This window comes from Zonotrichia leucophrys, chromosome 1, assembly GCF_028769735.1.
Source record: "Zonotrichia leucophrys gambelii isolate GWCS_2022_RI chromosome 1, RI_Zleu_2.0, whole genome shotgun sequence".
NCBI classification, from domain to species: domain Eukaryota; kingdom Metazoa; phylum Chordata; class Aves; order Passeriformes; family Passerellidae; genus Zonotrichia; species Zonotrichia leucophrys.
In genome coordinates this window covers 27,146,589-27,174,256 of record NC_088169.1, presented here as the reverse complement: position 1 = coordinate 27,174,256, position 27,668 = coordinate 27,146,589, and the positions used below count along the sequence as shown (strand labels likewise).

General features: G+C 42.5%; 1 protein-coding gene across 1 annotated transcript in view; it reads left to right on the top strand.

The window, feature by feature from the left end:
* Positions 1-11,345: 11,345 nt before the first annotated feature.
* The window catches only part of GAS6 (growth arrest specific 6), a 39,958-nt gene continuing 23,635 nt past the window's right edge, over positions 11,346-27,668 (top strand). The window contains exons 1-4 of the mRNA XM_064709756.1: positions 11,346-11,648; positions 12,014-12,180; positions 25,927-25,951; positions 26,774-26,836. Coding sequence (XP_064565826.1) covers positions 11,579-11,648; positions 12,014-12,180; positions 25,927-25,951; positions 26,774-26,836 — 325 coding nt within the window. The 5' untranslated portion in view covers positions 11,346-11,578. The remainder of the gene's footprint in view (positions 11,649-12,013; positions 12,181-25,926; positions 25,952-26,773; positions 26,837-27,668) is intronic.

The window sequence follows — 27,668 nt, the reverse complement described above, 5'->3', positions numbered from 1 at the left end:
GTATATAATATAATGTATAAAAAAATCACTAACATTGTGAAGGAGACACCATATTCCCTCTTGAAGGTCATCTCCATGCACCACAGCATCACAGATCCCTCCATTGTAGCCATGATATTTTCTGAAAAATCCTTTCCTTAGGATTTTTTCTCCTGAGAAGGTGAGAGACCTCAGAAACTAAATGTAAATAATAATTATCTGCTGCTGTGGAATGCAACAGGTGCATCTGTGATTGGTCTCATGTGGTTGTTTCTAATTAATGGCAAATCACAGTCCAGCTGGCTCAGACTCTCTGAGAGTCACAAGCTTTTGTTATTATTCCTTCTTTTCCTTGCTAGCCTTCTGATGAAATCCTTTCTTCTGTTCTTTTTGTCTAGTTTTAATATATCATTTTCTTTTAGTATAATATATATCATAAAATAATAAATCAGCCTTCTGAAACATGGAGTCAGATTCTCATCTCTCCCCTCGTCCTGGGACGGTGAAAACACCACCACACTCCATCATCTCCTTTGCTTCACAGCATTGTCCATAAGAATTGAGGGTGCTCTCCTCAGGGACAAGGAGTCAGCACCACAGGCTGAAGAAAGCCCCAGCCTGTGTCCTGCAGTGGGAGTGGATTTATTGGCCCCTTATACCAGTCTGTAAAAGGGGTTGCTGCCCTTCCAGACCTGCTTTGCCCCATTTGTTTCATTAAAAGCAAGGTGCTGCTGAGTTTTTATTATGCACTGGACTGCCCACACCAAAATGCAATATCCTGGACTGGGTCTTTTGAACCATTGTTTTTCTGGTTCCAGCCCTTGAGATTCAAGAAGGGCTTTAATTATTGTGGTCTGAGTGTAATTCATTCAGGTTTTCCCAACCACTTATTCATCTCTTCCTGTGGTAGAGCTTGCAGACCCAGCTGGCATCAACGACAGCAAAACTAAATTTCTTTTTGAAGAATCAGCACTTCATTTTTAAATTACCACTCTGATACAAGCTAAGATGAAGGAAAGATTTTCCCTCTCTCAACTTAAAAGGAAACAATAATTTTATCCTTTTAATTGAACACTATTCTATTCCATGATTGTTCTCTCCTTGCCATAGAAATTTTGAAATCAAGTCAAACTACAAAAAGAAAAGATGGTATTTTGAATCTTGGACATAATAATCCCCCACCTTTGACTTTAAAAAATTAAAGTCAATTCCAGCTCTTCCTGGGTTTTACCTTTGAACTTCCCTGAGACTTCTGCTTTCTAATCTGTAAACAGGAATAATACCTTCCTGTCTCAGAGGACTGCTGTGAGAATATTAAGTGATTTGTGTTTGCAGGGTGTTGGGACATGGCAACACATGCATGGATATGAAGATACCTATATGTGCATATTTGTACGCATCTATGGATGGGGGTACAGACCGGTTTGATTTTTGTGTGCCTCCTGTTTTTTCACTATCTTCCTAAAACACAGAAGATTTCTTGTGGAGAAGAGGATGTTGATTCATTTACCTGAAGATCAGATTGCACATGAATGAAACATTTTCTTGACATATTTCTTGCCCATTTAATGTTTGAAGGTTTTGGTATTTGGCAAAATTAGCACTACACAGGCTCAAAACCAGCTCTCACTAGCAATGTATTGTGACATTACCATATCTTTCAAAGCAATCTGAAACGAAAAGGGAATTCATACTTCACCTAGATATCCCTCTCCCTCCCTAATTTCCCTGGTTAAAATAAAATGTTTCTGAAAGTCATGGTTGAACTCCAGTGCCACTCAGGAGTTCAACTCACTCTTCTCTCCCCAGTGGGATGGGGGAGAGAACCAGAAGGGTGAACGTGAGAAACTCATGGGTTGAGGCAAAGACAGTTCAACAGGGAAAGCAACAGCGACACAGGCCAGCAAAGCAGGACAAGGAATTCATCTACCACTTCCCATGGGCAGGCAGGTATCCAGTCAACCCAGGAAAGCTGAGCACCACCACCTGTAATGGTGACTTGACAAGATAAACACCATTAGTCCAAACATTCCCCTCTTCCTTTTCTTCCCTCAGCTTTATAGACTGGTCATGACACCACATGGTGTGGGATATCCCTCTGCTCACCTGGGGCCAGCTGTCCCAGCTGTGTCCCCTCCCAGCTCCCTCACTGGTGGGTGGGGTGAGAGGCACAAAAGGCCCTGGTGCTCTGCAAGTCCTGCTCAGCAATGGCTAAAACATCCTGAGTTATCAACACTGCTTTAGCCATAGCCCCATACTGGCAACTATAGAGAAAATAAACTCTACCCCAGCCAAAACAGCACACTGAACTAGGATTTTTTAAATTTAAACCAAAGCTGATATTTTCTTTTGGTTGCTTACAACCCTTCTAAAGAAGGGACCTTCTAAAGGTAAGCAGACCCCATGACTGCCTTCCCTACCAAAGCCCACATCAGTGTCACCTTTTGTTCCCAGGACTTCAGTGGATGGCTCGTCCCTCCTTTTTGTATGCTGCTTTGGGGTTTTGCAGGCATTCTCCTTGAGGAGGCATTCCCCCAGCTTTTGAAACTTTTGAATGGAAACTTCATGGTAGTCAGCACAGGCTGCCCAACAACACATGTTGAAATTCCTTCCCTCAATGATAACAGTCTTACAGTGGGATAACCTTCTGCTCTGGCCTGATCCAGACTTCCATTTTGTCTCCCACAGAGATGTCATTCAAGTCTCAGTCCCTCTCAAACTGCACAACTAGAATTTGCCTTCCAGAAAAGAAAGCAGAAAGCCCGTTTTAGAAATAAATTCAGACCCTTGCTATTATTACTGTTATTATTACCACCAATAGGTAAATGTACACATTTCCATTTAGATGGAGAAATCAGCACATCAGATGTTGTATTTTCCATTCAAATACAAAATATAAATGTTGATATTTTAATACATATACTTTCATATACTTTCCAGAAAATGAATTTTTGCTTTCTTGGTTATGTCTGTTTCTTGTGCTGCTCTGTTAAAATCCCCATTGCTATTACCTTTTTCCCCATCCTTTACACACACCAGACGTTACACCACCAGCATTCCACTGACAAATCTTGTTGGAACAAGAAGCTGATCAATAAAAGATTATAGAAAGCTCTGTTTCCATTTTGCAACACGGACCTGCTGGAACTCTACTGCAAAGACTTGTGTCCTAAACAATTTAGAGATGCCATAACATGACTCCTGTGTTGTTGTTATATTTCTAGATATTGTTGTTGTTATACTTCTTGAGTCCCGTGCCTTCTTTTGGTATTTTCTTACGGAGAAAGATGTTGCTGCAGATATTCACAGCACAGATTCCTTCTTCTGCATGTTGTTCTTCCTTAGCCAGGGCTCCTCAAAAGCTCTCCCTGACTGGCCAGCCCACCCCTTTTATCCCAGTTATCTTCATTAGCCACAGCTGCAGCCCAATGAAGGACATCACAGCTGCAGCCCATCAGGAACAACCGGGACCTACCGGGGCAAGGCCTATATAGAGATATTGAAGTACAATACAGATATTTACTGGGACTCAAAGGCCACCTCTACTATACTCCTGTTTCATTGCATTACACCACAAATTATCAGCTAGGTTTCTATTCTGGTATTATTCAGCTCCTTCCAATGCAGTTTAACAGCTGGAAATGAGAAGGCAGCAGCTCCTTGTTACCAGGCAACTCTTCCCAACCACCAGCAGCTTGTCCCAGGGATCAGGGCTTGAGAGCTGCTCTGCAGTGACAGCTCCTCTCCCGTCTTCCAAGCCCAGACTGATGCAAGGAGGCTGCTTCAGAGCAGAGTTCCCTCTAAGAGCTAAGTATTGGCAAGATCTTGTTAAAACTTTGTTTTTGTCTCTCACTGTCCCATTATATTGTATCATACAACTGGGAGTTTTTTATTGCTTTGAGTTAATGAGAACAATAAAGAAACATCATGGTCTTCTGCTAAGAGGCTCTTTTCACAGTCAGCAATGAATATCAGTACTCTCCCTCCTGCTTTGGAGAGACAGCTCCAACTCAAGTAATGTCTCAGCAACTCCACTTGTCATTTGGTGTTTATATTACTCCTGGTAAGGTTTTGTAGAACGCATTGTATGAGCTTATATTTGTTCTTATTGTTTTGCTGCAATATTCTTCTCCTCCTCATGTCATCCTTGAATTTATTTATATTTCTTTTAGGTTTTATTCAAGTAACTAAAAATCCCCTAGGACTCAAGCACGTGTGGAATGCACAGGAATAGAAGCCATGATGACCTCATGGTATATTCATATACCAATGGCCTAATAAAACACAAATCCTGTCCACCAGCAATGTTTATGACATCCCTTACATCACTCCAAAGTTCATTCCTACTCAAAATCTAGTTTGGGATTCAGGCTTGTTGAACTCTTGGCCTCAGCATGAGTCAGAACTGGGCTCTATCTCTGACACTGCGTTTTCTCTCAACGTTCTCCCAACCATCGTGTAGGTCATGATAATTTACCCATCATCAGAGTGCCCCTTGTTCTAGCTCAGCACAATTCTACAGGGCCAAGGATATCAGAGACAAGAGAAGAAGAAACATAAGTGTCCATGTTGGTGCAATGCTCCAAAGCAAGATTCAGGTGTCTCAGCTGCAGAGCATCCAGCAGGAAAGCCCTGAAGAGAAATTGGTCCCTTGCAAAAGCTGTTCCTCTGGTCATTCAGCTCAGCATACAGACATGGGCATGACTAGCACCTGAGGAAAAGAAGCTTTTCTCCTTCTCCCTCCAGCATAATGTATCACTGTCAGAAAATAGAATTTGGATCCCTTATTGAAGAGAGACATTAATTGGAGAGTGTTTTATGAAATTTCTTTTTAAGTAAATGACATGTGTGAAAGATGAACAACCTTTTTTCTCCATCTCTCTCCATGCATTCAGCTCCACTTTTTACTCAAGTCTTTGATTCTCTCTCTAATCTACATTTACTTATTCTTTTCATCCATTTCATCATCACTAAAATTAAGCATATTTTGAAAATTAGCCCTTTTCTTCTTGATTTAATATATGCCACTCACTCAAAAGACTTGTTCAGTATAAGGGCACCTTTTCTGTGATTGTTTTTATTAGAAAATGTTAAACTTGAATACACCAGAGAAGAGGAATTTTATGCCATTTACATTATTAAATACCTCTGGATGAAATTTCACATTCTAACAAAAATATTGGCCTGATCTAAACAAAGGCACATGTTTGTGTGGCTCCATGAAGGACTTATATTTGGAAGAGGAGAAAGTAGTTTTTTGTATTTATCCCTGAAAATAGCCTGAATTCAAGCATGGCTTCTAATTGTTTTTAGTTGCAGTTTCTCAACCTTCTGACATTCTTTTTCATCACCTGTTGCATTTACATCAGTGTGTGTCTTGGAATAAAGTTTCACATATGCATCAGTAACATCTTTCAGTGGAGCTGCACGACTATCCAGCATTACACCAATTGCCTGGAAATGTTCTTAGAAGGCTTGCATCCTATTTTTGTTACCTCCAAACTTTCACTTCTCATCATCACAAATACTTTACCATTTTATTTTTTTTTGACTCACTTTACAGCCAGGCATTAAATGAATCTGATGTGTCCAAAACTCTGTTTTTAAAAAGGTAAGTGCAGGCTGTGCAAAAAGCCCCAGCTCATCTGTGCAGTGGCACATTAGGAGAAGGTCCAGATGGATCTACCAAATGGATTTCCCAAGCAGCAGGGATTGCATTGGTACCATGAAAGGTTCCTGTCTTGGAGTCTGAGTTCATTTCCTGCTGATGACAAAAAGAAATCTTAAATTTTTAGTGTGGGAATACATACTTTGTTTAATTAACTGAGGCCCACCTGGGCATGCTGCACACACTGCTACAAGAGCTTTTTCTGATTAATTTCGTCTTTGGGTGAAACAAAATTACAAATCTTCAGGTCTTCAAAATGCCACTGTTTCAGTAAGGAATTTTTATGCGATTTTTCCATATAAACAAGATGTGTGTGAGTGTGTGTGTGTGTGTGTGTGTGTGAGAAGACAGTAGGATATTTGGGATTCTACTTTTTTATATAAGTTACCTGCTAGGGGCATTCTAAACTTATTTATGGCGCCCACAGTAGTTCCAGTTTGTGAGCTCCCTTCTTTGCCTTGTCACACGTGTTGAAAATCAAGATATCTTTCAACCTCTACAAAATCCTTTTTCCAAATGGCAACTTAAGGAGACACTAGAGAGACATTTAGTGATGGCACAACAGGTGCTTAATCATCAAGCAAGGAATCTATTAGAACTGAATTTAATATCCTCAACTGGATAACAGACATGTGAAGGCAGGAGCAAGATAAAAGGAACTGGTGTTCCTCCACAATGCAGTTAATCCCACAATCTAATGCTTGTATCCCAGAGGTACAGAGGTTGTTTCAAAACAGAGAAAAGCAAAGCTATTTTTTTAAAAAGGGAGTAAGAAGAAAAAAAGCAGAGTCAGTTATGGAAGATCATCTCCACAGCATCCTGTCACCATAAATACAACAGCCCCATTGGGCTCCCTGCCTCCAGGTGCTTAGTGGTGACTCAGATAGCACAGAAAACACTCTCTGGTCCTGCACCTCCACCTCAACCCTTTGGTGTCCTGCAGAAGTATATTACATACCAGGAGCCACAAGGTCCTGCAGGCTGTGGCAGGAGGTCTGTGCTGTTGGTTGGTGCCATTCAGTCTGGGAGCTCACCTGTGGATGGCAGTGCCAGTTCTGCCCAGGAGTTTGCTTGCTGTCTCGCTTGTTGCAGAGAGAGTGCCACTGTCCAGGCAAGCAACTTGGTTTTGGTAGTGCCCAAAGACATTTTCAGCCACCATTTTAGCCTCTAATGAAAGGAAATCTCATTCACCTGGAACCAAGACAGGCACAGAGAGAACAAGATGACAGTTCAGAACTTCCTTGCCCTTGAAGTTTATTTTCTGGCATCAGTCCGTGAATTATAGTTGACAGCTAAGCAGCAAGTTCCAGATCTTAATGTGCTGAGTATAATTGGCATATGGCCAGCCTGTACTGCACTCAGGCCAAGGATCATGGAATCAGCTCTCTTACTCTCAGAGGGATTTTCTGATTAAGTATGTTGCCTTCCACAATAATTTAATTTCTTAAATATTCTGATGTAATCTCATATCCTTCTACTAGTAAAATACAAGCAAAAGTAGGAATAACACCTTAGGAACACTTTCAAAGGAAAAATATCAGGAAATGAATGGGAATTCGCATGTGAAGCAGTTGCTTGCTCTAAAATCTGAGATACTTTAGCATTGTGGGACAACTCATAGGACATGTCTAACCAATTTTTCCTTGAGGTGAGAAAAGTACTTCACACAGAAGAGAGGGTCCTTCACAAGTCAAGAACATGCACCTCACAGTGTCCCTGGCTAGAGGACCAACAGAAGGAAGGAAGGGCAGGCTTGGGAATCCCTTCCTCTTGTACACAATGAGTACGTAGAATAACAGAATTGTTTAGGTTGGGAAAAAACTCTAAGATCATCAAATCTAACTGGCAATGCAGCACTTCCAGGTCCACCACTGAATCGTGTCCCCAAGTGCCACAACCACACATTTTTGGAACATTTCCAGAGGTGATGATTCTGCTATTTCCCTGGGCAGCCTGTGCCAATGCCCGACCGTTCTTACCATGAATAAATTTTTCCCAATATCTAATCTAAATTTCCCCTGGCACAACTTGAGGCCATTCCTTCTTGTCCTGTGTTCTGTTAACTGGGAGAAGAGGCTGACCTCCACCTCACTACAACCTCCTTTCAGGTAGCAGTGGTTGAAGGTGCCCCCTGAGCCTTCTTCACTCCAGGTTAAGCAACCCCAGCCCCCTCAGCTGCTCCTCACAAGATTTGTGCTCCAGACCCTTCACCTGCTCCATTGCCCTCCTTCTTCAGCTCTAAAGCTGCGAGGCCTGCATACTCTTCTCAGGACATTTTAGTTTCTTTCTGCACCTTGGTGACTGCAAATGTAATTAGTGCAGGAACCTAAATGAACTTTGCTCAGTTAAACCCTCTGCTACATCTCTGCAGCTTGTCTGCACACTACACACTGGTTTCTTTTGGGATTAATGAAGGAAGAGAAAACCAAGGACATCAGTAGGCATTTGGAGTAAGTGTCTCAAGGTCGGTGAACCAATGAACCACTTTTAGATTTTTGATCCTTAACAAATGCCTCCTAGCTGTATTTTTAGTCACGTCTCTCAAAACTTGTTAGATTTGGTGCATATTTCTAGTTAGTGTCTAAAAGCCAATGGAAACTAATCCTACAGGTTCAGATTTATATTTGGAAACATCTGTGTCTAGATTACTTTAAAATCAAAAGACAGTCTAAAATGGGACATGCTGAAAGCACAAGCAGTTCATGTAACATTGTTTTAATATTTTCAGCATTATTTTTCTATGCTGTTTTTCATGTTCCCTAAGACATTACTGGGACAGCTGAGACCAGATAACAAAAAAATCCATTAATTCTGAAGGAAATTAAACTGTTACTTTATTCAACTCATTGCTTAAATCTGCCTTAAATGCTACCATGCCAGAAGAATGGAAGGTGGAAAATACAACTATTGAAGCGACTTCTGAGCTCACCAAAATCAGTGTTTGATGTCTGTGCCAAGTAACTTACTGGAAAACATAAGAATAGAACTGGTGAACTGAATGATACGTTGGAGAAGAATCAGCATTGCATACCAAGAAGGATGTCTTGTTTTGCAAATCCATTTGATATTCAAGGAATGATATTTATTTAGACAAGGATGGTTCTGATAATATAAGATACTTGGATATTAAAAAATTTTTGAGCTGGCCTTCTACCATATGCTCTCAAAGTGTGATCATATGGGATAAGCAGAAAAGGATTTTAAAAAAATGTGAAAGAAAGAAAACTCATCATTAGATTACACAATATAATGCAGTTTCCAGAACCCACAAAAATTTCTGCTGTTCAACATCTTCAGAAATTTTATGGAGAAACTTAATGCCATGAGGTCAGTTGGCAGATAATACAAAATTCATCTGAACAGACAAATCTCAAACTGGTAATCAAGAATACCAGGAGACTTTTAGCAAAAAAACCTTAACTTTTATTTTGACTTAGTGAGTTTAATTTACTTGCTGAGAGGTCACATCAGTGACAAATGTGTACAAAGATTGTACATCCAGGGATAAGGTGGAAACTTAGAGGGAAGGCAGAGTGGGACAACCTGTTTTGGTAGCAAGAAGCGTTCAGTTGGCTTGGCTGTATCACTTGATAACACTCTTCATGTGACAGGGTGATAAATGACAAGGAAAATTTAATATACAGACACACAAAGCGACACACCCATGAAACACAGCCCTTACCTTTGCATTCACTGGTAAATCTGCACTCAGGAAAGAGATCTCAGACCTCTTGTTCATGGCTCTGTGGAGAGAGCAGGTCAAGAAGTGACCCATGCAATGTTTGAAAATAGTAAGAAAAAAACAGAGGTAAGAAAGAAGCAGGACACTTGCTATAATATCATATCTTGTATATTGCATGTAGTTTTGCCCACATTGTCTGAAAAGAAGTATAAATAGCAAATGTACAGGGCAGGATGAAAAGGTGGGAATGGAGTCTGAGGGGCTTAGGCTGCAATCCCAGAGCTGACTATGGATTTACTGCTGTAATCCCACTCCACACTTCTCCATGCTGTCACTGAGCTGGTTCAGCACAGTAACCTGGTAAAATACACACACACACACACAAAAAAAGAAGAGTTTCCTGCCAGGTGACTGAGTGACACAGCCACATCTGTGAACATGGGCAGGAGGACACATGACAGAGGGAGAAAGTGGCAGCCAGTCCTGGGAAACCTCTGCCTCCAGCTGTAGCTTCATGACCACTTTGGCCAGCTCTGCTGATGAAATCAGGCCCCAGCTCCTTTGCCTGCAGCTACTCACTGTCACCCCTGAAAGCCTCTCCCTTTTGGTGTTTGTGCAGCTGTTCAGCAGCTCAGTGGGGGAACTGATATGAACAAAATTAATCATTTTTGTTGGATTATTCTGATAGAGTTTGCAGCATGCTAGCACAAGAAACGGACGTGGCCAAAGGACAGGAAAAAGCAACAGGGACTGGAAGGACTGCTCCTTTGAGCAATGCTACTTCAAAGGGGTTTGGAAACAAGTAATAGACCAAAGCTCCACAGCTAAGGAAAAAGGATGGTTCTGAAATTATGAGAGGTCTATATACTGGTATGGTGGAAACAAATAGGGCATGATCATTCATGATTTCTTACACGACAAAAATTCAAGTACTCTCTAAAATTATTAAGCACTGGGTTTAAAACCAGTGAGAAAAAGTTCCTGTCTAGCCTTTGTGTAAATTTGAGACCTTTCCACCACTCCTGGAGGCCAGGTGTACCAACAGATCAAAAAAGCTATTTGACAAATTCATAGAGAAGTGGTACATTTGTGGCTGCTAGGATTGCAGTGGATTTCACCTGAGAGCTTTCCCTCTGCACTTTAGGAGCTGAAAACAGAAAAAGAAGACCACTTAATGGTGATTTATATGTTTTCATACCTCTTACCTGTATCTCTACTATTGGCCATTGTCAGACAGAAGATACCAGCCTAGATGCTTTGAATGCGGCTGACTCTTCTGTTTTCACCTACTTTACTTCCACTATGTGATATGAATACATTGTTTACATTTGTTTTATTATATTTGCAGTAATTATTGTGGAGACACAAAATCTGTATTAGATATACCTAAATAACAAACTAAAACTAGATAAGTTCTTTTTCTGAAACAAATTTTGCAACTGAAGCTTTCTCGAAGAATGTATGGACGTGGTGTTACTGGAGCTATCTGTCACACTTACCCTTTGACAGAGCAGTACAGATAGAAAGCACGGCTTTAAAGCAGTGGCACTAGATAGCCCAAGAGCACCTCTGAGCTCTGACCCCACAGCTCTAGGTTACAGCTAACAGGGTTTCCCACGGTGGAAGTGTCCTGTGGAACTTCGGATGGACAAAGGACAGTAAAGCATGGCTTGCAACACATTGGTAACAAAAGACATTAATCTCTTTCCTGGGGAGTTCATCCTAAAATACTGGAACAAACTGAAAATGCGTTTCTGACGAAAACCTGTGTTGGTGTGTGGGGAGAGCCAAGTTTCTAATTTACGGCAGGACTGGCTTGGGTTTGGTGCCAGCTTCTCCCTTCCCAGTGATGAACCCCGGAGCTATTAAAGAGATGTGCCTGGAGCTATTAAAGCGATGTGCCTGGAGGTGAGGGCGCAGTCTCCCCGCCCGCTGCCCGCGTCCTGCCGGCCGCCCCTCGGCCCGGCTGCCCGTGCCCGCCCCTCGCCACGGCCGCTCCGGGCAGGTACGCGGGGCCGGGCCGGCGGCCGCTCCGCCGCCAGCCAGCGAGCGAGGTGTGTCCGTGAGCAGCGGCTCGGCGGTGCCTGGTGAGGATTGGGCAGGGCGGGCGAACGGCTCCGCGGCTCCCCCGCCGGGCTCCGCGCCGCGCTCCCGCAGTAGCAGCGCGCCCGCCGCCCGCGCCGCTCCCGCTCCGCCGCTCCCGCCCCGGCCCCGGCCCCGGCCCCGGCCCCGGCTGCCGCCGCATCGCGATGCCGCATCCCGCGGCGCCCCTCGGGGCCGCCCTGCTGCTCGTCCTGCTGGCGGCGGACTCCTCGCAGAGTGAGTACCGCGGGGGGTTCGTGCCTCCCGCACACGCCGCCGAGCATCCCCGCCGCCCTGCGTGTGTGCGGGTGCGGACTGTGCTGGCTGGGGTGCGGGGGATGCGCGGCTGCGGTGAGGGCGGCGGCGGGGTCAGGGGATGCCGTGAGGGGCCGCGCTGAGGCCGCGGGGACCCACGGGCGGCGCCCCGGGCACGGAGAGCGCTCGGTGCCCCCCCGAGGGGCGGTCTGGTGTGCGGGGCGGGGGTCGGGGGGCCCGGGGCGATCCGGCGGGCTCAGCTGTTCACCGCTGCCTGTCCTTGCTCCCGCTCCTCTCCTGCTCCTCTGCTGCTCCCGGCCTCCCGCCGTGCCGGCTCGGCTGCCCAGCCGTGCTGCTGCGCGCCCCGGAAGCCGCCCAGTTCCTGCGGCACCGGCAGCGGCGGGCGTACCAGATCTTCGAGGAGACCAAGCAAGGACACCTGGAGAGGGAGTGCGTGGAGGAGCACTGCAGCAAGGAGGAGGCCCGGGAGGTGTTTGAGAATGACCCAGAGACGGTAAGGACGCGGAGGTTCGGGGGGTTGTCCGGCTCTGCGCTCCCGCCCACCCTCTGCCCGCGGCTGGATGCCAGCTACCGGCATCGGGAGGAGGAGGAGGAGGACCCCGGGCCATGAGGGGAATGACTGGAAGGCACACTGTGCTCAGCCTGCACAAGGGCAGTGCCAGGGCAGTCCGGTCAGCAGCGTGTCTGTGAGCATGCTCTGAGTGAGCAGCTCGGCCTGGCACCGGCTGGCGGGACTGCCACAGGAGGGTGGAAGGGTCCTGTTCACCCATGGTCCAAAATCCATGAGGCAAGACCAGTGCAGCATAATGATACAGCTTCTCTGTCTGGATACCCTGCTTTTCCCTCCAGCTTCCCATCCCAGCTGTGTTTAAAATCCCCTCAGTGTTGCAGCATATGTCACAACTGGGGCTTCTAAGACAAATGTCCTAACCACTCTTAAATCTGTGGGGGCCAATTCAGCTTGGTCAGCATTTAGAATCAGTAAGTTCAGGACCTGTCACTACAACAGCAGGAGGGCACATATATGGGAACGTGGTGCTGCTGCACTTCTAGCACTGGATTCACACAGTTACAGACTGCACACCATGCACGGAGCTGTCTTTTCCAGTCTTATCAAGGTTGACTTTCACTTCAGTCTTCTCACTTTGAGCAGCATGCAGATGCTTTACTAAGCTTGGCTTACTCCTCCAGCCACTTTACACTTCCTCTCAACACTGTTTTGGATAGGCTGTTCTCATTGCAAGGACTCTCTGGCATTGATTTAGCAGTGGGAAGCGGATTTTCTTGGTGTTCAGACTGAAGCTCAGTTCTGCACAGCATGTTCCTGTTAATGGTATGATGCTCTAGGGAGAAGATAGGACAGAGGCAGGGAGAGAGCGAGTGAGCACGTGTGTGTGTACACAGAGGCACAAACCACAGGCAGGGGAGGGATTTAGCAGAGGAGATGTTTTATGCTTCAGTAAGGCAAGTCTTGACATGTGAACTTCATTGGCAGCCTCAGCACTGGATAGTGCAGTAGCTTGCTGTCGCAAGACAGTAGTAAGCACAACGAGAGCAAAGTGATGTGGTTTTGACCATCTTTATTTTCAAGATTAATATGGAACACTTGCCCAGGTAGTGTTTAATGTTGCACCTTTTATGTGTACCTGTAGTCACATCTGCATGGAGCAGTGTTTGCTTCTGTTCTGCAAAAACAGCTACTTCAGAATGTGGATAACTGTAATGGGGTGAGAGTGGCTGGCACAACTACAGTATTTGTGTTGAGTAATATAACTTTAAACTCAATATAAATATTCATCACTTAACAGTGAGTACAGGGAAAACTGTGATGAGTGTGATTTTGTAGCCTTCTGGAACAAAGGTGATCTAAGGTCACTACTTTTACTAACTGGCTGCTGGCCAAGAAGGTAGCCAAAGGGGATGTATTGATAGATTAGTTTAAGGGTAGGATAGTGTACAAATATGTCAGGAGTTTTTAACAGTGTTTGGTACTGATTTTGTAAATTGTAAAGAATACACAGTTCTCCTGCTGAAATGACAATAGTGAAATCATTTTGGTTTAAAATCTTTTCACATATAATAAAAATTCTTTAAGATACCATCATACTTTCAGTGTGTTTTGTAGGACAATGCTGGCTTTCTGTTTTTGCAAGTGATTTTGATTTTGGTGCATTTCCTTTGTTATTGCTGCTAGGTTTCATTCTGTTCTGAAAACCTGAAGAAAGGCTAGTGTCTGTGTTAGTGTCTGTGCCCCCTAACATGTCCTACACCAGGACACTTAGATCTGCAGTGACATGAGATCCCACCTTTTCTGAGACACAAACCTCCCAAGAGCTGTGAAGTTGCTTGTTAAGTGCAGTATGTCCTAGTCCTTGCATTACTTTGCTTCAATTTGATTGAGAAGCCAGTGTGCTGTAATATATCGGGGATTTCTGGCCCTTCCTCTCCCTTCTGCAATCAGTATGTGATGGATGGGAAAGCAGCAGCTGCTGTTCAGTAGCAGCTTTCCAATGCATGGTGGCAGAGGTTACGTATGTGGGCTGCTGCTGCTCTGCACTGGAAGACTTCACTGTTTTATAGTGCATAGGTGACTACTGTTTCAGCAGTAGCTGTGGATTTCATGGACAGAATATTAATGCACAATGGAAGTGTATTTTAAACAGTAGGGAGCTGTTGTACTGTCATTTGACTGATGCTGTGTTGTACATCCAGCCCCAGTGACTGACAGAAGAAGGAAGCTAGCTGAGACTTAGGAAAGCCAAAACCTGTTGTGCACAATACCAAGCTTTTCAAAGAATTACAGTCACTGCTGTCATGCTTCAGCATATTGCCAGGCTGCAGCTGATCCATGAGGGAAATGAAGAGATTGCTGTTGACAGATGAAGATTCCTTGTAGTTTAGGGAGGATGAAATTTCTGCATGTGCCTGCTGAACCTGGTCCCATGGATTAACTATTTAGGTTGTACAGAAAGGAGCAGCTACAGTACTTTTTGCCCTGTGCTGTGCTCTGTGAGGCTATGCAGGCAAGCCATGACAAATGCAGCAATGCAATCTGTCCTGTTGCATCTCCCAGGTTTTATGCTTTAAATCACCAGATGAGCATCTATGTGGGCATTTGGCTGTTTACTGTCCCACAGGAGCAATCCTCTTGCAGCCTTGACAGCTGAAAGTTAGTTTCAGATTAGTTGATCAATCTTGATGCTTCTCAGTTAGCCTCAAGTAAGGCTTGTGATGTCAGATCAGAAGTGTTGTCCCTCTTCCCTTTTCCCCTCCATTAGATGCTAATGAAATGTGTGAGTCTTCCTTACCAACCTTGCCATTCTTGACTATCCTGAGGTTGTGTGAGGAGAATTTGAAGGGTTAATTTTAAGACCTATGACCTAAAGATGTGATAGGAAATTGCATTAACTGATTCAATAAAACAGTTCCAGAAATTGAAGTAAGACAAAGCAAGGTTGTAACAGCTCATGTGATGCTTCCCATGCTTCCCATACCTTTATGCAGCCAATTGTAACATCTAGCCAAGAATTTTGCAGAAAGATACCGATTTCCTGGACAGAGCAGTAAATGAACTGACATGTCACATACCGACACCAGAGCACCCTTCTTGTGGGCCTTCCATTGTTTCAGTGATCAGCTTCCCATAACAACATCTGCAGGCAGGCAGCAGAAGATGCACATTCTCTGAAACCTGAATGTGGATTTTGCCATGTGTGAGATTACTTACATCAGCTGCTAAGAATAGTGTATCAGGCGGGGCCCAAGGGCCATTCATGTGCAGGGCAGTGCAGCTTTTGTCTTTTATGTTACGGAAAATATAAATATCAGCTCACTCAGACTAGAGGAAGGAAGATCAATTGAAACATTTTTAGATTGTTGTTGTTTTTTTTTAAGAGGCAGAACAAAACTCAGTCTGTGCCACTTGTATGACTATACATGGTAAAAGCAAGTAGCCTGGATTAATGAGTCTTGCAGCCTACCTTTTTCATGAAGCTGATTATAGCATCCTTAAATATTACTGCAGAATTCTGGGATGGTTCCTGTTTTGTAATTTCATTTATGCTAGAGGTGCCAAACAGAAAAATTAAAAGATAATATAGAGGTAAAAAAAAAAAAAAAGAGGGATGGGAAACATCTTGGTGGGAGGTATGCAGACTGTTTCTAAATGTGATCTATTCAAAATACGTGCTAGGTGGGATAGATGGGATGAAGTTGCAAAATATCTTGGATACAGAGATAAAAATGTTATCTTATTTAAGATGTTGACAAGGCCTTATAAAAGCAGCACTGCAGAAATATTTGACCTTGGTATGCAGTCAAGGTATTACAGCTTGTTAAGTGACTGATAAACTGCTCTGGAATTTGGTTGACCCGTTCTAAAAATCTGGTCATCCAAGCATGTAAAACAAAGGGCAGAAGGGAGTGTAGATCCTGATCTTCTTAGAAACATTGCATTTCACTGAAGAAAAAAGTGTCCTTGTGCAAGGAGTTTCTCTGTTTTAGAAGGCTCAGCAGAGGGAAGATGTTTGAATGCAGCCTCTTATCCTTTGGTACCACAGTGCAGCATCTGTCCCTGCACATCTTGCTTGCTGTTGTTACTGCTGAAGAATTACTGCTCTTCCTGCAGCTCACCTTAGAAATTGTTGTGCTGAATGCATTGAGAAGTGCTAGGCACACCAGAAACGCTGATGTAGGTCAGCCTGGCCACCTGTGTTTACTGTTTATGGATTTGGCCCTCGGTAGAGCACTGTGCAAAGCCAGCTGGTTTCCATGTGCGTGCAGAATGCACATCTGATTCATGGGCAGACACGTGAAAATTCCACATTTTGAGGGACTTGCATCTAAAATGTTTTTAAAATCTACAGCTTGTCAGATACACAAAACACTGGCAGAGAATCACAAGCATAACTTGGAGCTGAAGAGGAATCTACTCCACTGTCCCACTCATGGCAAGGGCAGCACTGACACCAGACCAAGTTTCTGGGGCCTTTTAGCAATCTTGTCTTGAAAATTACTGATCCTAACAAAACATCCAGCAGTGTCAGCATTCTTTCTGCTAGGCTGGGTTTATTGAGAAGCTGAAATGAAGCAATTTATAGGGTGTGGTAAGGGTCAGTGTGGTTGGTTTTCTTCTTGATGGCTCACTGGTTTTATTTTTTATGTGTTCCATAACATGACATGGTCTTGATAACACAGATGAGCTTCATCCATGGACTAGGGTCATCCAGACTTAATTCTGATCTTTTAGGAGGCATGCTTGTCAGGGAATGTTTAGATGTTATTTCTAAGAATAACAAGGTAGACACACGCTTGTAAATATTAATCAGTAAAGTATGAAGGCATGTAGAGGGAGGAGAGGAGTTGCTGGGAGAGTAAAGCAGTGTAAAATTTCCTTAAGTAATTTAGTGAATGTTGTGTAGTCTAGACATGGAAAATACTGATATCATCTTTAGATACAGATGTCATCATCCCTGTATAGAATATTCCTTTAATAACCAGGCAAAAGTCTGGTTTTATTTGCTGTGACAGTTCTTCTCGATATACTGATTTGTTTTGACATTTTGGCAGAGCATGGAGAAAGGGTTAGATTTATATCTGTATAAATTTCTTTATCTCTTCTTGTTGGTGCAGAGAGAGAAGGAGTTATTGGAAAACTCTGTGTTGATGTTTTAACCTGCTTGGACTCAATACACGTAAGAATGGATTTCCAGGCACAGTGATACCTGCTTAATAGCCTTTGAGAAAGAAAATACAGGGATACTTAGACTTTTGTCCAGGAATGGGTTGAAGGAGAGAAAAAGCAAGTAAAAATCTGAGTGCCCAGGTGTATGCCACAGTGGCATCCCAGCCTGCTGGGATGAGATCTGTGTGTCCACCAGGTGCACTCCCTGCCCTTTCTTTCCTTCTCCCTCTAGTTTGGTAAAAAAGACGAGGGAGCTTTGTACCAAAATCCAGTGGGTCTAAGTGATCTGCAAGGCACAAGGATTGGGACTGTGGGCCTGGATGCACCCATCTACTTTGCAGTACAGACACAGTATTTGTTGGCAGTGTTGGTGTTCAGTAGCAGGAGGGTGACAAAAATACTCCTGCCTGCCTTAGGAGGCAGGTCAGGCATTTATTGGCTAAATGCTGCTTTATCAGAAGGTTTTGAGAAGGGTGATTGAAGTTTGCCATTGGTGGAAGCAGACACAACTCCATCAGGTCTACTGGACTCATACCTGCCTGATCTGTATCAGTTTCCACTCATGGGAGAGCAGCCCAAAAATTCAGAATAGACTTGGAAATACTGACACACCTCATCGCAGATGTAGTGCATGCTAAATGTCCTGTGCAGCGGGAAGGAAGGAGCAAGAGAAGACAAAAGAGACTAAGATTGTGCTGAGGGACTGTTTGAAGATAGGGTGGAATAAGATGCTAAGAATGACAAATTGAAGGGGGGGCGGGATTTATACTGGTTGCAAGATGGATGGTAATAGAAAAAGTAGATGAAGTTAGGGTCAGTCAGTTTTCTAGAGCAGTACAATAAGTATTAATAAGTACTTAAGAAGGGGAAAAAGTCAATTAAAAATTAAGAAAACAGTTTTGTGGCCATGAACTCGTCTCATTCTGTTTTTTAAATTAAAAAGAAAATTAGCAGTCTACAGGGAATTAATATAAGTTTTTAGTGCAGCTGCCTAAGAATCAGGTAAGAGAAACATTGAATGTGTATAAATTGGCAGCAGTGATTCATGTGTATTCCATACTCTGAGTGAGCTTAATGAATTACAAGCAGTCGTTTTCCACTAAGTATGTAGAACAAGGATGGAAGCATGACCACAGATTTAGAAGAAACTGAGAAGAAGCAGAGCAGCAAGGTTTACTTTTCCCCTCACATTGCTTTTCAAGCTTTTGTTTCACACTGGGGATTCAGCTGCTGTAGTAGAGATAAGCAACTCCTTTGCCTGTTCTTTTCACCCTCCTTGCACAGCAGTTTGGGGGATTGCATGGACAAGTTAAAGTAACTAAACCTAAAGAAAAGTAGCCTGCAGAGAAAAATGGTAATTTTGCAGCTGGATTGGTTCCCCAGTCCAGTGGAGACTGGCACAATGGAAAGGACAGCCTGAGTTAGGATGGGAAGGAAGGCCAGGTGCTGGAAGAGAAACAGAAATGGTTGTCAGAGCTCAGCCTGTCAAAGCAATGAATGGACAATCAAGACTTGGAGAATCTGACTAAAGTTTTTCAGCAGGTGTCCCTTCTGTATCTTTGCTTTAATCACAGTTTTGTTATGACCGCTGGTCTATAGGCTCCCCACATGTGTGTGGAATTTACTTATTGATGGCTTTGTGTTTTGTCCCTGTTCCTTTGAGCATCAGCAGTGGGAACTAGAAGAGCAAAGTTGGGAAGTAAGGAGGATACCCAGAGAGGGAACAATTGTCTTCTCTCTATACACCTGCCAGGACAGAAGGGTACATAAATGAAGAGACAAAAGGAGAACTGGTTATGCTTGCACTGCACAGAATAACATGTTCCTGGAAAGCAACCCTATTTGGCTGATTCCTGGAACAGAGAGTTGTAGTTCAATTCCAGAAAATATTTAGGACATGAACAGAAAAGCAAAAGTTACTTAATTATGAAAATAATGAACAGGGAAGTATAAGATCAGATTCTGTCGCAAGGGCTCAGTATCATCTAAGTTGTCACTTCCCTATTCCTTACTTGCCTGTGCCCTCTGAGTCTGAATCCTTAAATGCCTTAATGTGACTGAGTGCTGCTAGTGTGAGTTGCAACCTCTGCAGATTAAGCATGATCCAAAGAAACAGTGTGATTACATTATAAGGAGGGGGAAAACTGAAGTGGATAAAATGCCACAGAGCCCATGAGAGATCATAGATATTTAAATCATGTTTGATAGGATATATGACATGTTCTGTTTTAAATACGGATAAAATTGTTACAGAGTGAATATAGATGGTGTTGGAGAGACAGCCTTTTACTTATGTTACATGTTTTGTTTTCCTTAATTTGACTAAACTGTCTGAGCAAGTGTTAGTTTACCACATACAAATACTGCAACTCTTGCAAAAGTAATGATTCAAACAAGCAACATTGAGTGGGATGACATTTGTCATCAAATTGAGATCTTGCGCATTATTGCAGCTGGAGGGAAAGCAGCCTTTCAGTTCTGAAGCAGTGGAGGAAACCTCACGGTATTTGTGATAAGATTTCTGTCAGAATAACTTAAAAGCACATGCAACCAATTGGAATCACACTACAAATTATTTTTGTTGAAGTATTTGGCATTAGTTATATCCACTTCATGCTGTTTACTGTCTAGTCAAACCCTGCCTCAGGTCACCTATAGAAATCATGTCTCCATGCCCCCTGCATCTTCACAAAATATGAAGTATCTGTGATATACATGAACATTTTTATTGTCTTTTGTTTCTTTTCAGTATTTTTTTCTCCCCTTTAATTATGCATTCCAGTCATTGGTGGGGTTTTGCTCATTGCAGAGAAACAATTTTTGCTGAAGTGGCACCTCAGTAAGCTATTGGGAAACAGTTTTGCTGTCCAGAACAGTGCCAAGGAAGTTATGACAATAGATGGGTTTCATTTCAGACTCAAGGATTCTGCAGAGGTACCAGTCTCTATGGAAGATGTCATGCTGGAGAGTAGAGTCTTGGATGCTTCTGTTTTGGAAACTTCAACAACTTGGTGGCAGTCCCAGCTTTGTGCACCTGAATAGCTGGACAGTGTGAAGGGGATACTTGACAAATGGACAAAAAAAAACCTAAAAGCCACCCTAAGCAGCTGTAACTGGGGTGGTGGGAAATGAGACTTGGATGCTGCTTTTGGATTGTAATGTGACCTACTTGCTTCTCTAACTCCTCACTTGCCAAATTGTGGGGAGAAGTTCTCGTTGCTCTTCATCTGGAGAATACGGATTACCACAAATCACAATAGGAAACACGTTACCCTGGCTGACTGCTGGGTCCCTCATGATGAGAGGGAAAGCTTGTGCAGGCAGCATGGCATTCATTTGAGGATAAATTCTGAAATTACTGATTCTATATATTTAAAATTCTGAATTGCAGAACTGCTTCATGCCCTGACACAGGAGGAAGGCCCATATTGTGCAGTGTGAGATTTGCTGTGCACTTTAAGTCTGGGGCTGAGTTTTAAAAAAAGCAGGAGAGCTGTCAAGCATTGCTGAGATTTGCATTCTCAGGCTGTAACAGTTGAAAACTAGCAAACACTGAGTTACAGCCAGTTTTGGTTGGTAGCAGTGATTTCTTCAAGGATAATGCAAGCCCATAGTGTGGAAGCATGAAGAACATTTATAAATGAGGTCTGGCTATGCCCAAGACAAACATTCAGTCCTGAAGGAAAGAGGAAAAGGGAAAGGGAGAGTCATTATGTGGAAATGAGGAAAGGGCATAATGTGGGAGTTGTTGCTACTCTCTTAGAGGTAACTAGGTAACTAAGAAAGTGCTTTTTAGAAATCACTGTTGCTAATATGAGTCGGTGAAATGCTCCAGTGTTAGTGGTGCTGCAATCACAGAATCACAGACTGGCTGAGGTTGGCAGTGCCTCTGGAGGCCTTGTGGTCCATCCTCCTGGTCCAAGCAGGGCCACCAAGAGCCAGATGTCCAGAAACATGAGCAGCCTTCCTATGAACTACATCTTTTATTTGTGGCCTCTAGAGCTCAAACAAGATTTTCATAAGATTCTGTGCCTTACAGTCTTACCTGACCTGTTACTCAAGCAAAATAAACAGAAGCAGTAAGCAGGCCCTTTTTTCTGAGGTCTCCAGTGTTACCAATTACTTTAAAGTAAAGCACCAGTGAGAACATTTTCCTGGTGTTGACAGGGTCATTGTTATGTTTTCAGAAGGGCTATTTTTGTACAGTGACTCATGTTAACGCCTGTTCTGATTTGGTGTTTTTCCATCTTCTCTAAAAAGGACTAATGCATACCCTGTATAATTACAGTGACTTCTGGATTTTACCCCTATGGACCTTGGCCATAGAGTTGAAAATAGATGGTGACCCCATCCCAGTGTAGGTTTCCTTTGGCAGGTAGGCTGACATAGGTGTTTCTGCCCCTTCCACTCCACAGCTGTGAATTCTTACCTTCATGTTGCTGTTCTCCTCAGTTGTTTCAATGACAGGCATTGTGGGGGTGGCCCCAGTCAAACTGTTCTTATCATTTGGAAGGAAAAAAGCCAAATATAAAAATGAACAACCAGGACTTTTGGGGGAGTCATTTGATTGAGTTATTTTTTTTGAGGACACTTTTAAAATTATGCTCTCTTAGGTATCCAGACTAAGTGTTGTAGTAGCTGTTTTATCAGGGTAATTGTAAGCTCCAGGTGCAGGTGGGAGAGGAACACCTTAGCCCCATGAACAGAATTCTCATGCTTGGTGTCACTCTGCCTTGAAATAAAAGCATGCACTCTCAGATCTTGCAATACTGTCGTGGAAGCAAATAATTGCATTTAATGCATCAGAAGACTTGCTTCCAGTGTGTACATGTATTCGTGTGAAATGGGTGGGGACTGTAGAGCTTAAATCTTTCTGTTAAAGCCCAGATCTGTCTCTTGGGCAGCAAGAGCAAGATCTCTGGAACTGAGCTGAAATAAGCAAGCCAGGACCTGCCTGGAGAGGCTGGCCTGGTGCCCTGCTTTCCACCTCACTGAAAGGGTGGAGATGTGCACATCTCAGGCACTTCCCAGTCTCTCCTGTTCCTTCCTCTTTACCTGAAATCTCTGCTGAGCTGTGCTTTGGGTGGCACACGATGTGTAACTCATGGGTGACTTACAGCTCATACTACAAGTTTGACCTGTAGTGGCAGCAGATAAAAGATGTGATTTACAAAAGGACCATTCATGTTACCAGGCACCACAGGCTGCCAGTGTTCTGTAGCTTCTCCCATCCCAGCCGTACTGGTTGATAGGTAGAAGCCAGACAGACAGAAAGTTTGCTGGGTCACATAGAAGAGAAGTGGAAATACATTTAAGTTTTCTTGGCAACAGTCACAGAGGTTGGAATTTTGAGGCTACATTTGTGATGTTTGGTCTCTTGCGGAGGTCAGAGCTTCTGCAGCCTTTGTCTTCCTTTTGCCAGCACTGGGACATTCCTACTGGACAGGAGGATTAAAGAGCTTGGTGAGGTCAGTGTCTGTGCAGCAGCCTGTCCAGAGGATGTTTATGTCCAACATGTATGTGTTTGTAGCTTTTTATTTAAAAAGCCAATTGCTTCTGCTTTTATTTTCAGCAGTAATTAGGAAGCAGATCTAAAGGGGAAGGGCTGACCACACTTAAATGTTGACCTTTTTTGTCAGAATCCAAGCTGAAAATTTAACACTTATATAATTCTGTGGTGATTTTTGCCACCCTAGTGGTAACAGTTAAATAACTTCCTTTGTTTTGATCCTGTGAACGGTGTGTGACTTTCTGGATGGTGAGAAGTTTATTGAGCCTGAAATTGAAAGTGACTTGTTGAGAAATCAGCAAAATAGTAACAGAGAATCTTTGCCAACTCCTTCTTAGCAAGCCTCACAGCATTTCTCTTGGCATTTTTTTTAGGATCCTGAAAATACAATGGAACACTGCTAGTGGAAAGAAGATGAGTTGCACACTTTTAACAGGGACCTAACCCTGTGTAGGATTTTCATTTTCTTTGGCATCTGGGGGTCATTAAACCTTAGTACATCATAGAAAACTGAAAAGACATTGAAGAGTTGAGTGTCACATGAGAAATAATGTGTATCTGTATCAAGTTAGGCACTCTTGAATTTTTAACTGAGAAAACTTCTCATTAGTGTTTTTTGAAAAGGGACTGCAGATTAAGCAGGTTCCTTTTCTCAAGGTGTAAGATCATTCATCCTTCATTCTTGATCAGTCTTTTCTCTGAATGTAAATGCATTGTCATTGTATTTACAGAAGCCCACTGTAAGAAATACTGATTATGGAAAGAAATGAAAAGCTAATCATACAAAAATGAGTCATGTTAAAGCCTGTGAGCACGTGTCTTTGTTTTAGAATAGTAATATCAGCAGGTTTTGTAAACCTGGAGAAGTGCTACTGATCAGCAAGTGCCTTTGTATAACATAAGCAAATGAGGAAAACAGGGAAAGAAGAGCTAAATTTCTAGTAATAGCTTCCTGTTTAAATCACTTGGCTGCATTCTCTGTGGAATGAAGCTTGTGGTGGTACAATGCCTTGGAGTTTCACTTATCTGCTGTTCAACTGGCATTGAATCAATACACAGTCAGTTTGAGTTTGGAAGTTATGTTTACAAAAGTAAATTCTGTACCACTTTTCAAGCACTCAACTCATTCATCAGAGGTCAAGGAGAAAATGCCTTTGCCACCACTGACATGGAGCAATTAGGCTGATAGCCATGAATATGAAAGCTCCTATTTATTGTCCTGTCAGTGCCAGAATAGTTGTTCTTGTCAGAGTCTGGATTATCCTGTTGATGCTTAAATCTATCTCACATTCCTGTGAAGTACCTGGAACAAAGGGGAAATAATGAAAGAAATGTTTGGAATATTTTATTACATGCCCCTATCTTTTTCTCCTCAAGTGCTAGTGGAAGTTCAGATTGTGGTTATAGCACATATGAGCACCCATCTGAATATTTAGACTGCTTAGATTTATTTTTATTTTGACTGCATTTTTTATGACTTGTCTTTTCCAAACTAAACCTTAAAAAAAAAGGAGTGAGCAAGGACCATAGTGGGTTCTGAGCTCATCACTCTGATGACACATTTCATGCTGAAGAAACGTTTCAAAGCTCAGCCACAAAAGATGCCAAGAATATCACTCTCATATCAGAACTGAAAATTAACATTAGTGTAAGCTGCTGCTTCTACTTCTTTGCTGATGCTCTCATAATTTAGGCTGAATATTTACATGGTGCATTTCAGTAACTAGAGCATATTTGCCAGAAGCAATTGATTGTTCTGGTACATGACAGCAGTGCAATTGATTGCACTGGACAGCCCAGATCAAACTGAACCATGGTGTGTGCCTGTCCCTGTTGTTTATACATGCCTGTATAGATCCAATCCAAACATCTGTAATAAGAGGAGAAGATAAAATAGTTTCTTCTCTTGCACATTGTATAGACCAATTTAATTTTGTAGAATGCAGGGTATGTACTGTCCCAATCTCACTGAATATAATGTTGTATGGAAATTGATCCTCTTGCATAAAAGGAAATGATACTGTGCATATACTTTCATAATTAGCTGAGAAGTGGTTTATTAAAAAAAAAATTAAGCACTGATACAATGCATAAGTTTTTCCTCATTCGATACCCCAATTACCATTTTTAACTGCACTTGAATTAGTGACATGTATTATGAAAACCAGCATGAAGGTGGGAAAAAATGCTTTTTTCCTGGCCATGAAATTTTGTATTTTTTTTAAGAATGTGATACAATTGTCAGCTTCAGCCAATCTCCCATTCTTCCATGCAGCATTTTTCTGCTGTTTCCCTGTGTTGGTGCAAGCAGTCATGTGGCTTGCCAGGCCTCACCAGGCTGACTATTGCAGCATGCAAGGTTGGATTCACATCACATCAGCACAGTGATGCTGCTTTCACCGTATGGCTGCACTTTGTGGATGCAGAGTAGGGAACAGTAATGCATGACCATGTGGCTTGAGAGGAATGGCAATGCCCTTTGCAGCCTGGGTTTAGAGAAATGGATGTCAGTTATCCCCCCTCTTGCAAAGCATCATTGCTCCCTTCTTTGAGCATCCAGGATGTGATGTCTGGTACAGCAATGGGCGCTGTTTGAGTTGTAGGGTGCTCCTTGCAAGAGCAAAAGGTGCTTTCCTAGTGCCTGTGTTGTTCATGCCCTGCATCAGCAGAATGCCTTTGAGGAGGCACAGGGTGACTGAAGGATCCTGTGCTCTTCCCTCTAGGGTTTGCCCCAGATTCCAGTTCCTTCCCCCACCTCATGCCATCAGCAGCAGCTTTATCTCTTGGAGGGCGTCTTCATGCTCAGTCACTGACCAGATCAGCTGCCATCAAAAAATACCTTGAGACAAACTAATGTTGCTTTGCTTTTCAAATGACAAAATGCATGTTTAATACTCTGCTCCTTATGGTTCTGAATAAAAGGAAATTAGGTGTTTGGAATTTTTAAATAACTGCCATACAAGACCACTAAAGCAGCTCTTAAATAGCATGAAAATAGAAGCAAATACAATTCAATAAATCTGTGCTCTTTTTTCTCCCTTCTACAGGAATATTTTTACCCGAAATACTTGGGTGAGTTGCAGCTTTTATTTCCACTTTGTGGGAGTGCTGGTATGTGCCTAACACTGGAGCTTGTCACAGCTAAAGTCTCTGCTAAGGAAAGGGATGGAAATCTGATTGCAGTAAACATGTATTGCTAACTTTTAAGATAGACTTTATGTTCCTTATTGTACTTTGGGGTGTGTGTTTTTACTTATGTGTGCATTTGCAGACAGAGATGGTTTCTGTGTTTTCTGCATGTTGAAATCTTGATGTTGCATATATATCAGTGGCTTGTTATGAAATAATTTGTAGTTTTCTACCTTTTTCCCTTTTTAATGAAGTTAGTTTTCAACTAATCTCCTTTTATAAATGAGATTTTTTTTTAAAGAGAAAAGGAAAAGGAGATTTCTTTTTAAAAAAGAAACAGGTGCCAGATTCAACTACTGGCTTATTCTGTTGACTGTATCATAGTCATGGCATCATACTGTTTTCTATTTATGTTAAAAATTATGTATTTAAGATTACAAATGCCACAGTGGGAGAAAAAAACATGTACTTTTTAGATATTTTAAGAAGTTTAGATGGTCAAATTGGAGTAGCTACTATCATAGTTTTAGAATCATAGTAGCATCTGGTTAAGTGATCATCTTCTTCAAATGGCTTTTAACTGTTGTACATCAAAGCTAAAAGATTTCAATGAACTTCAGAATTTCAAGACGTCTGGGAGATGATAATATTGGATAGATTTTGCATCCACCTTCCAAATCCTTGCAGGCCAGGTATCATTTTACATGCTTTGAACAGCTGTCCTTCACCACTGCAACAATAACAATTTCATTTTCTGTTTTTCAGCTTGTATTCAGAAATATGGGTCGCCGTATACGAGAAATCCAGATTTCCTTACATGTGTTCATAGTAAGCATTTTTGGTTTTTATATTGTAGTTAAATGTTCTCTCTTTCTACCTGAAGGTGTGGGACTAGCTCAGCCGTCTCTGGTTTTGGTAGTATTTTAATACTGGTCTTCCTATTCTCCAGGCTAAAGACTCCATACCACTAAACAAAATCTTTCCCATTTTATAACCTAATGCCATCTTGCTGTCATGTTTTAGTGCTTTGATATTTTATGATGCAAGTTTCTTTCCCACCAGTTTCCCAAAGTTTGAATATTATGGGAAGCAAGAGGGTCAAGAACTAGGAAGTGCCATAAGGCATAAGGTACACAGTGGTTGGCCCCTTGTTTTCTATTCCCTTGAATGCTAGCTTTGACTCACCCCATTAAGGAACCTCAAGAAAAATTTAAAGTCAAACCAGGCTTGTGCCAGCCTTCTTTGCTTTGAGAGATCAGTTGATTGTGTCATGTGACTATGCTTTGAATATTGCTACCTTTAAAACCTCAAATCAGTTTGGAAGTCAAACTGATAACTTTGTAGAGGGTGAAGGGGTTATTTTTGTCCTTCACTAACACTAGAGAAGAAAATTTAATGAATTCTTCTAATACCTTTCTAGTTGCCTCTAGTCAACTTTTTACATTAATAAACTGCATTAAAACAACTTTTTTAAAGACTGAATTCCAAGGTTAATGAGTAGTATGTGAAGAATTTCCCTCACATATTGCAGCAGTATCACTTATGGTTGTTGAGTCCTTTGAACTGGGACTTCTCAGACCTGTGGTACCTGTGCTGGCTGCAGTATGCCAGCTTGTCCAAAGTGGGATGTGAGGCTGAATGCATTTACTTGTGCATGTGG